This window comes from Dipteris shenzhenensis, chromosome 8, assembly GCF_047967505.1.
Source record: "Dipteris shenzhenensis isolate YYH24624 ecotype China chromosome 8, Dip_SZ_1.0, whole genome shotgun sequence".
Taxonomy (NCBI): Eukaryota; Viridiplantae; Streptophyta; class Polypodiopsida; order Gleicheniales; family Dipteridaceae; genus Dipteris; species Dipteris shenzhenensis.
In genome coordinates, this window is record NC_141603.1 from 55153635 (window position 1) to 55164246 (window position 10612).

General features: G+C 43.8%; 1 protein-coding gene and 1 non-coding gene across 2 annotated transcripts; one reads left to right on the forward strand and one right to left on the reverse strand.

The window, feature by feature from the left end:
* Positions 1-934: 934 nt before the first annotated feature.
* Positions 935-1006, reverse strand: TRNAT-CGU (transfer RNA threonine (anticodon CGU)). The gene has a single exon. It is a non-coding gene; the product is annotated as a tRNA-Thr (tRNA).
* A 7593-nt stretch (positions 1007-8599) lies between these two features.
* On the forward strand, positions 8600-10242 carry LOC147899693 (non-functional NADPH-dependent codeinone reductase 2-like). The gene is made up of 5 exons (XM_087378273.1): positions 8600-8746; positions 8936-9117; positions 9232-9472; positions 9585-9764; positions 9934-10242. The coding sequence occupies exons 1-5, from the start codon at positions 8627-8629 to the stop codon at positions 10156-10158; spliced, it is 948 nt and encodes a 315-aa protein (XP_087234399.1). The 5' UTR covers positions 8600-8626; the 3' UTR covers positions 10159-10242.
* The last annotated feature ends 370 nt before the right edge of the window (positions 10243-10612 follow it).

Sequence of the window (10612 nt, forward strand, 5' to 3'; positions counted from 1 at the left end):
CCTCCAACTCCAAAGGAGCTTCTCGGTAGAGGCCTTTGGAACCTCTTAAGAAATAAAACCTAAAATTCTTGCCTGCCTTCAGAAATAAGTAACAGCACCGCCTGACAAACAACCTGCAAAATTTTTGTTACCCTACTGCAATGACTGCTTTTATAGTTGACTAAGTCTCGACCACTCTCTGCATTCTTTAATCCCTTTTGTTCTAACCATCTAAATTGTTTACAGTACTTGGAGCTATCACATCCATTGTGCAGCCCCTATGTAATCTTTGTAGAGCGTTTGTTCTGCAGCGTTGCTACTTTTGAATACAGCTGCTTCTTCAACTTTTGCTCACATTTACGTCAGGGTCTGTACCCTTCGTGGAGCTCGTGCGTGGGCAGGGAGTTTTGGCTGCGCAAGTACGGGTCCTCCTGCACCCGTTCAAGGCTTTTTTGGCTGTCCTCATGCTTGGGCACTAGAGATATGCTCTCGAAAGAGAAGTTGCCAACCAACCAAATTGTGGTTGATACTTTGGAGCGTATCTAGCGCCAAAAGCGACTGGTCCTCCTGCACCCGTTCAAGGCTTTTTTGGCTGTCCTCATGCTTGGGCACTAGAGATATGCTCTCGAAAGAGAAGTTGCCAACCAACCAAATTGTGGTTGATACTTTGGAGCGTATCTAGCGCCAAAAGCGACTGGTCAGCCTCGAGGGCATTACCATTTTTATTGGCTGTACGTGTAGAAGGGATGCGATCAGAACTGCAAATTTGTGAGACATGGAGTGGTCTTGTGGTCCTTCAACTCCGCGTGGCCTCAAAAAGTTGCTTATTTTCTCCACAGGGTTGCAACTTGCCTTTTGAACGAATAATCTGCTTTGCCTCCGCCGCCTGTGTTGGTGGCTGGCGCTATGTCTGTTGCACAAAAATGCAAGTGACACTTTAAAACCGAAAAGTAAAAGCCCCCGGCGAGGATCGAACTCGCGACCTTTCGCTTACGAAGCGAACGCACTACCACTATGCTACGGAGGCCAACCATGCTCTACAGTCATTTTACAATATAACATATACACAGAAATCGTTTAACTGGTAAACTATGCACTCGTGTACTTGCTCGAGGCGAATAGCTAAGTATTCATTCGAGCTGCCTGAGTTTCAATCAAGCTGCCGATTAGAAGATGCACAGCATTGCTGGTTGCTAATAAAGAGAAGTGTCAAGACTCAAAGTCACGCTGCCATGATTACAGACTCTCAGAGAGCAGCAGGCTGCCATGATGAGACCAGAGATGGATGGATTTGGACGAAACTTTCTCCGATTGCTCATCAACTGTGACGAACTGTCCAAACGAGAATCGCCCATCAAGCTCCCGAGTACAAGCTGGAGTCACGGATGTTTACCAACATCAAGATTAAATCAAGAGCATCATGCATTGCTCATTGAACATCCATTAGTATTAGTACTTGACGCCAAGACTCAGCATGAATTATGTTACACGTGGTGACGTGCCTTGTAGTCTAATTCAAGTTGTTGTCCCCTCTCGGTGTTGACCTACCTCAGGTTACCTTGGATCAATGTCAGCGCCCAACATAGTGTCCAGTTTGCACTCGAGAGTCAAAATGCTTCGGTCGGGAGGCACTTTTCCCGTCTCCAACCACATGGTTGATATATCCGATGCCTTTCATGGAAAAGTGGCTGGTTCTCAAAAATAATGCCAATGCGTGGCATTTACGCTAGACTGGAGTTGAGCAGGAAAGACCTCTAAGAGGCCATTCTTGCTTTGAGGCCTGCACAACCTAAATGCCAACTTTTCCAACTCACCAACATAGTTTCCACACAATATGCCCCTAACCAAAATGCGACATTTTTATGCCCTCGTTGGGGACGGGAAATCTCTCATTCTCCCTAGGCACTTCAAGGTTCCTTGTTAGTAATCTGTCCTTTTGTTCGTCATGTAGCTATTGTATTCGCTTGGCAAGCTTGTCATTGTTGGTTTTGCAAGTTCTCCATATGAGAGCACCCTCCCAATCGGTCTGACGAGGGGACAATGGGTGGGAAGAGCTCTTCTTGTTATCAGCCCCATTTTGCTTATGTAATGTCAACCTCTTGCAACCAATATCCTTCTCTAATTTGAGCATATTGCAGGGTTTTTTGCAAAGCAATAGTAGACATAGGCAAGGAGGAGAGACCTGGCATTACATGGGAACCATTGCTCACAAATGTCTAACAATGTTACATGAGCATTTTTAAGCAAGAAGTCGAAACCTACGCTTACCCATCTACTCTTTGTAAACCCATTACCTAGCCTCCATAATTTCAGAACAACATAAAGTGTCCAAGTCTCCCATTTAAACTAGGGTCCCATCTACGTGAGCTTTGCCAATTAGCCAAGCATGTGGCCATATTCTTAGTTAGGAGGGTTAATTCCTTTCGTGAAGTAGGTGATGCATGATGAGTGTTGACCACACTTCCCTCTCCCACAATTTAGTGATGTAGATATAACAACTAAGTTTGCAACCTTCAAGGTGCAACAACTAATAGAATGAGAATTACATGCACATTGTTGTCTATTGTATGTATGTTGTCATTACTTACCTTGAATACACAACAAGATCACCATTTGCCCCATAGACATCAATCCCATTACCTTTGGTGAAAGCTTGTGTCACATGGTTATACCCTATGCCAACATCTTAACTAGCCATGTCTTTAACGAGAATTGTCTTTATCAACACAATGTTCTTGAGCAAGGACTTAGAAGTCGCATGATGTGAGCTTCCACTTGTTTTATGTTTTCTGAAATCGTTGTAATGTGATTTTTAATGTGTTGCATAATATGTTCCCATAGTCATTAAAACTATTTAGTGCCTCAATTAGATAAATGAAGACTCTCTCTCTCTCTCTCTCTCTCTCTCTCTCTCTCTCTCTCTCTCTCTAGCACACACGTGCGCATGTGCGTGAGGTCTCGCTCTCCTCCTTGGCTAGCCAAAATGCAACAAAGATTTAGTTAAGTGCCACCTAGAATCAACACGTTCCTCTGAAAAATAAAGTCATATGACAGGAAGCATAAATTTAAAACATGATTCTATAATATCCTTAAGTACAAACCACTTCTTGATTGATTGTTGCAATGATTTTCCTTTTTTTAACTTCTATATGAGGATTATCCTAACTCCACTAAATGCGATATTTTACTAATTCACATAATTGACGCATTTGCTCAACAAGACTCCAATGTAATTAACCTTTAAGTTTAATTTTAAAATGAATAGCACAATGGCAAGGAACATGCACATAAGTTCTACCCATAGGACTGCATTTGAAGTGATAGGATGAAAGGAGGCTGCATACGGCATGTATAGACCATGTGCACATGGTTGAGTAAGGTGCCCTATCAAGTACCATGCAACACAAGGTTTCAAATTCATTGGTTAAGTAGCTTAAACAATTCCTTAATATTAGTGGCAAAGAATCCAACACAATCCCTCACCTTCATTAACTGCTTCTTGTGTTGTCGATAGGAAAGATATCGATGCAATGAATGTCTATTCAAGTGTGAAGACCCTAGCGTGAATCATTCAAAGCATATATGCCATAGTTGTTCATGAAAGCTATTCCCACGCTTTTCAATTAAAAATTAAGTTGATAGGCCGTGAATTCCATTCATCACCTCGTGTTTTTGGGATGGTCCCATGTTGCCATGTGGTGTTTTCACATATAAGTGTATGAAGTCAACCACATAGATGTTGATCTTGTGGCCAATATCTTAAAATCAATATAATGAGGTTGGCTTTTTTCTCATGATCAATTAGAATAAGGTCTAAGCTTCATTATTCATTCCCTCTAAATTGAATCTCCTTCTTCTTTGTTGATCAAAAAACATATTCGTGATGAAACAATTCTTATCCTTCTTTCTTGTTGATCCAAAAACATATATGTGATATTCAAATGCTTCTTATCTTTAACGATTCATGAAGATATATGCAAATTTTCCTTGATGCCACATTGTGAAAAGGCACCATCACCATGTTGCATCCTCTACCTATTGAGTAGCTTATTGGTATTGATATGTTGTATTTCATGATAAGAGATTGGATTTTTGCTAATGCTCACATTGGTGCATGAAGATGATGTTGTCAAATACTAATATATTTACTTCATATGTATTTTGGTCCAACTTGCTAAAAAGATGCAGTAAGATATACTCTAGGATTCCCTCCAAATGGCTTCAAAATTTTCAGCATAATTGGGCTTCAAATTGCATTAAAATTGGCATCAATTATGTTTCAATATCTTGAAAATATGGTAAACATTTGCTGTTAACTTTCCTCAAATGTGCCTTACAAGTTCAGTGAAGGAATGCTTTAATTATTCCTATGATTGAAAAGATGTCAAATGGAACCTTGAAGATAAGAGAATGTAAGAAACCAACTAGTAGTCATGTTGCCTCTTGCCTTCAAGGTTTTGTCACCATAGAAATTGAAAAATATTTCCCAAATAGAAAATGAACACTATATAGCCTAAACTATAATTATACATAAAACATGCATATTATACAATGGACCCTATGTAGATTCTAATCCTTATACAATGGACCTACAGTTGTAATTATATAATTCTAGGACTTTATTTAATCCTCCTATCTAAGTGAAATAGACCTTACAACCTATAGCTTTAATTATATAATTCATTATATGATTTAAATTTCGAGAGAGCTGAATGGAGCGGAGGAGTGGGGCTCTGAGGCCAATGCATGAGTGACACCCGGCATAATCATGTGTGGGGGAGTGCAAACCCCTTGAAGAGATGGAGAGGTGACACTACATTCAGTGTGCATATGAGTGGAATGAGTTCTAAGATGGGTGAGGAAATCTCAACCTCAAAATAGGTGGTGAATCATGAAGCAAAGGCGCATGAGAAGCTCGAGGTCAATGGAGAGGATGTGTTGTCGTATGCTAAGGCCCTGGCCCGTAAACTTCAAGTAGGATTCACCCTCATTGGACACTGACGAAGTGACCAACTTCCTATAAGCAAGGTGGCGAGGAGAGCCAGAGAGGTTGCAACTTAAGGGTGGTTTGAGGTAGGCCAAAAGCATGCAGCTCCATCTGTCCTTTAGATCGAGGACGTTCTTCCTGAATTGGAACGACTTTCGAGAGGTAGCACATATTTTTCCTTCACCGATAGAACTCCCTTGATGGAAGAACTACAACATTTCTTTGTCTTCGAATGTGGCATCCCAATGTCGGCATATGTGGCGAAGTTCATTGGGAAGGGGTCTTTTTTTATCGATTTGTATCTGAAGCCCTCAAAAACGACATACTGTGGAGGTCCTCTGTGTTTGCTAGTGCCTCTGTTTTGGTCATTCCCTGGAGTGTCTCCTTTTCAGTTGATGAGTTCCTATATCACCGACTGCCCTGTATGAGTGGATTTTCCTAACTTCCCACCTTGGCTTTGAGACTCTATGGATAAGTTGGCGGTATCTCTAGGCAAACTTCTTCTTGTTCCTCTGACAACCAAATTCCTGGTGGCTAGCAAGCATGCATGGATCTTGTGGGATCGTTCTTAGCCAGTTTTGGACTTCATTGAGATCACCTTTCTAGAAGGTTTGTCGTTTGCTCAATAAGTCAATTTTGGGCCTTATCGTGATGCATGTTTTGTGTGTAAACAGACATGACATTTTGCAAGGGATTGCCTGGAGAGACCGATCAACACGGCACTGGCTAGCGGTGACAAGGACAAAGGCATGGTTGTTGATTTGAAAGGTGATGGGCTACCTCCAACATGCGACATGCAAGGTGCCCCAGCACCTTAAATCACAACAAGTGAAGCAGAATAGTGGAAGGTGGTCTATAAAAAGGGAATGCTTGGGTGGTGGAAGCCGATATAGTGAATCATGTTTCAGATCCTCCAACGAAAGCGAGTAGTGCTGAAGGTGGCAGAGAAATATAAAAGACCCCAAGAAGATGAGCAAGTTCTAATCATTATATTTGATGTCGTGGAAGCGAGGAAGAAGAGCTTCCGGACACCAACCATAGAAAGAGCGTGCTAGAGGATAAGAATTTGGAGGAGAGCCCAAAGTTGGAAATCTCTAGCACATTGAATAAATTCATGCAACGTGGGATTCCCAAAAGGACCAAGGAGGAAACTAGGAACGCTAGGTTGGGCAAGGAGAAGAGGTTCAACTTTTTTCGAGATGCATACAAAGTTATGTCTCAGTGATCGTCGGGGGGTGGGAGTCAGAGCGTTCATGATCTTTCTTGGAATGTTAGGGGGTGGTGTGGCAGATTGAAACAAAAAGCTTGCATGAGGGTGCTCCTAAGGTGGTGGCTCCAAGTGGTACTTGTCCAAGAATTAAATTGTGGGCAGGATGAGAGCTGGTGGTTTTAGTGCAAGACAGTTGGGTCTAATGTCTTCGCTAATTGCCCACATAAAGGTAAAGGTGGGCCTGCAATCCTAACGCACAAACCTCTGAAGGCCAAGGAGCTTGATCACGACACGGAAGGGTGGTTCATAGCGATTGCTCTATGCAAATATGGTTTTGTGTGGAATGCAACGAGTGTTTACACCCCCCATATCAACTCAGAGAGGATGAGATGTGGGGAAAATTTTTCCTCCGCCTTGACTCATGAGCATTGGCTAATCGATGGAGACTAGAATTTCACTGAGATCAAATCAGAGGCAGCTCTACAAGGATTCTAGTAGGCACCACGATGTAAACCACTCTCTAGCAGTACTCTACCTAGAGTAGCCCCGGTGTGGTCTTCCCCAAAAGGGGGTCCGCATTTGAGAGGACCTCCTATAGGATAAGGAGATTCAATAGGTTATGGTAGAGATTTGGCAAGTTGGGTAAGCATGGCCTCACCCCTGATGCAGAGCCCTGGAATCTCCTCTTATAGCAAGGGCTTCCCAGTTACAATGATTAACAAATCCACAGGGCATTATGCACACCGATCCACAAGGGATTCTAGAGATGACCATGGATTTCTACAGCCATCTCTTTCAGGCAGAGGGGGTGACTCTAGCTTGCCTTGTGGCCCGTGAGTTAGATTGGGACCATGTTTCGACAGTAGTCTCACAGGAGCTGTGCAGGAGACTCGAGGAGCCTTTCATGGATGAGGAGCTCTGGGAATCCCTTAAGGCCCTCCTGATCCGGAAGTGTTCTAGCAAAGACGGCTTGACTTTGGCCTTCTTTCGAAACTTTTGGGAGATCATTTCCACCCCTTTTTGCTCAGCCTACCAGGAGATCTTTGGCACAGGCTCCCTTCCTCAATCCTTGAGCAGGGGGTGGATTTGTTTGATCATGAAAGGGGGAGATAGGTCAGACATTCGGCATTGGAAACCAATCACCCTACTTGAGACCGCATACAAGATGCTCGCTTAGGTCTTGAGTTGATAGTTGCGGCCTCATCTCACCAACATCATCCATGACATGCAGACCGACTTTGTGCAAAAGTGTATCATCTTGGATAAAATTTTCACGTTCTAGGAGGCAGTGGATTGGGCCAGGGAGGAGTCACAACCTTTGGCCATTCTTCTCTTAGATTTTGAGAAAGCTTATGACAGGGTGGAGTGGTCTTTCCTAGAGGGCACTATGCAGAGGTTGGGTTTCTCAGACAGATGGATTAGAGGAGTCTCTACACTTTATGTGGGGAGCTCTAGTTAGGTGCTTGTCGGTGGACACACAGGTGAGGCCTTTTCTCTCTCTCATTTGGTCCGCCAAGGCTGTCCCCTATCTCCCTTTCTTTTCCCATTTTTGGCAAAGGCATTGGGCAACTACTTGAGATCGTATAGGTGGCGGGCCTCATAGGGTTGAGGCTCCCAATCAAACGGGAGGAGGAGCTGTTAGACTCATAGTTGGCAGATGACATAGCCTTGTATGTTTGGCACAAGCTTTTCTAGTGGAGCTCGGCCAAACTCTCCCTAACAGGCCATGCCTTAGTGGAAAACTAGGTTTTTCTTGCCAGATGCTTTCACAAAGGGTGCATTGAATAGCTCCGACGTCTAGTTCAAAATTTCCTTTGGGTAGGATCAGACTGCAAGAGGAATACTAGAGCCCAGGTTGCTTAGCAAACAATGATCGTGCCACATGCATTGGGAGGCTTGGGTATCATTGATCCGAAAATGCAGAGCGGAGCCCTCCTGGGCAAGTTGGGTGTGTGTGGCCTCACCCCTGGTGCTGAGCCCTGGAATCTCCTCTTATAGAAAGGGCTTCCCAGGAACATACCACGTGTTGGGGGGTAGTGGAAACAATCACACAGATTGATCTTCTTAGAGGCCCCCCTAACGGGGAAGGGAGGAGCCTACATAGGGTCTGGTAGAGATTAGTAGGTGGCCTCATCCGTGCTCAGTCATGTTGGTAGGGAGGAGTTCAATCGACAGCCCCATTGGTAGAGAGGAGTTCAAGCAACCCCTCATTTGATACCCGGAGATCAAAGATCAGGATGGACGTGTGCTGGGACAATGGACTCACATTGGAAAGGCATAGCGGGTAAGCGGCCCAGCTTGCTCCTTTGGCAGATGAGGTTTGGAGCCTATATTGAATAAGTGATAAAATAGGTTCATATTGTATATATTGAATATGTGAGAAATTGGAAAGATAAAAAGAAAATTGTTTTTGAGGAGTGTGGCATCGTCTTCTCCCGAGCCCCAAGGCTATGGCGATTCCCACCTGCAAGCTCAACAATGGAGCTCTCATCCCTCTCGTCGGCTTCGGCACTGCCTCTGATACCAGAGATCACCCCCACGTCCAGTCTGCCATCGCTTCCGCCATCGCGGTCAGCTTTCCACACTACTTCCCGTCGATCTCTCCCTCATCGACGCAGCTTTCACATCAATCAATCGTTCTTCTTCCACTCGATTCTCTCTGCAACATAGCTCTCTCTCTCTCTGTCGATCGCTGTCGCGTTTTCTTGCAATCGTATGCGCTTTGATTTCATCTTTTTTGCTCCCTTCCCTCTCTCCAGGCCGGATATCGCCACTTCGACAGTGCCGCCCTCTACGACAGCGAAATTCCCCTGGGCGCCGCGCTTGCCGAGGCCTTTGCGGCAGGAGTTGTCAAGCGGGAGGATGTCTTCGTGACGTCGAAGCTTTGGTGCTCCGAGAACCATCCAGACAATGTTCTCCCTGCCATCGAGAATTCTTTAAAGCACGTTGTTTGCTCCAGACCGCTGCTCTTTGATGGTTGATAATGTCTTTAGGTGTGATTTTCTCCGTTGTTGCCGCTTTTTAATTGACTTACTGTGTGTGTGTGAGGAAACAGGGCATTGCAGCTAGATTATCTCGACCTGTACCTCATGCATTGGCCATTACGATTCAAGAAAGGAGTGCTTTTCCCTCCGGGTCCAGATGATATGCTTCCGGTGGACATTAAGGCGACTTGGAGAGTGATGGAAGAATGTGTGCGGAAAGGGCTCACCAAAGCCATAGGTGTCAGCAACTTTTCCTGCAAAAAAATCGAAGACTTGCTAGCATACGCTGAGATTCCTCCAGCAGTAAATCAGGTACATAATTTCTGAATGTCTCAAATGGTTTTGCTTGTTCATTTGGCCCACGCATCTTGGCCAAATTACTCTCTATTTTGCTTACGCTTTTCGATTCTTGAAAGAAATGCAGGTAGAGATGCACCCATTGTGGCAGCAGCAACGATTGAGAGAAACATGCGGCAGAGCAGGTATTCATATCAGTGCCTACTCCCCCTTAGGAGCAGCACTGGCACCTTGGGGTTCCATGAAAGTGTTAGATCAGCCAATTCTCAAGGAGATCGCAGAGAAACATGGCAAGACTCCAGCTCAGGTCTGTTTAATATGGGACTTCATTTCTTATCGATTGTCTGTTTTGACATGCAATGCCACTGCTTTCTTACAAGGCTAAATGTTTTCAGTGCAAGGTGGCCCCAAGCTCATGATGTACTTGTGCAATGTCTTAGTTTCATCCTCTAAATGGCATTGATGGATGCTTCCAGGTAGCATTGCGGTGGGGATTGCAGCGGGGAGTTAGTGTTCTACCAAAGAGCTACAACAAAGAAAGAATGATAGAAAACCTTCAGGTCCTAGATTGGCAGCTGACAGATGAGGATTTGCTTAAGATTGGTTCCATCAAACAGCAAAGACTCTTGATTGGGGACTTTTTGTGCAATCCTAGTATAGGCCCAAAGAATGTGGAGGAGTTGTGGGATGGAGAGGTGTGATTAACTCTCTACAACTAGGATTGAGACAAACTCTTTACGAATTGACAAACCCTTTACAACAGAATTGATAAACAATGGAGAGGTGTAGAATTGAGACATTTAATGTGTCTGCTAAGTTTAAATTGGAAAGTAAAATGACCTCCTGACAATGGTGGACACTAAGTCCTTAGAGAGAACAGAAGAATGTATATAAATATAAAGGCGTGTCTTGATGTGATGTGTTTTTCATGAATTTGGACGAGTTCTTGATCATGGGTTTGAGAAAACCTGCTTATGTGCATATTTATGCTTATAACTAGTCATATATATGCCTAGGCACAATTGGATTTTAATGTGAACTCCTAAAGGGTATCTATTGTCAGAGAGCTTCCTTTCACTTTCTTATGGTTTGTTTTGAAGTTATTTGCGCAACTAAATTTGTAGGTTATTCTGTCCTTAGAGAGAACAGAAGAAT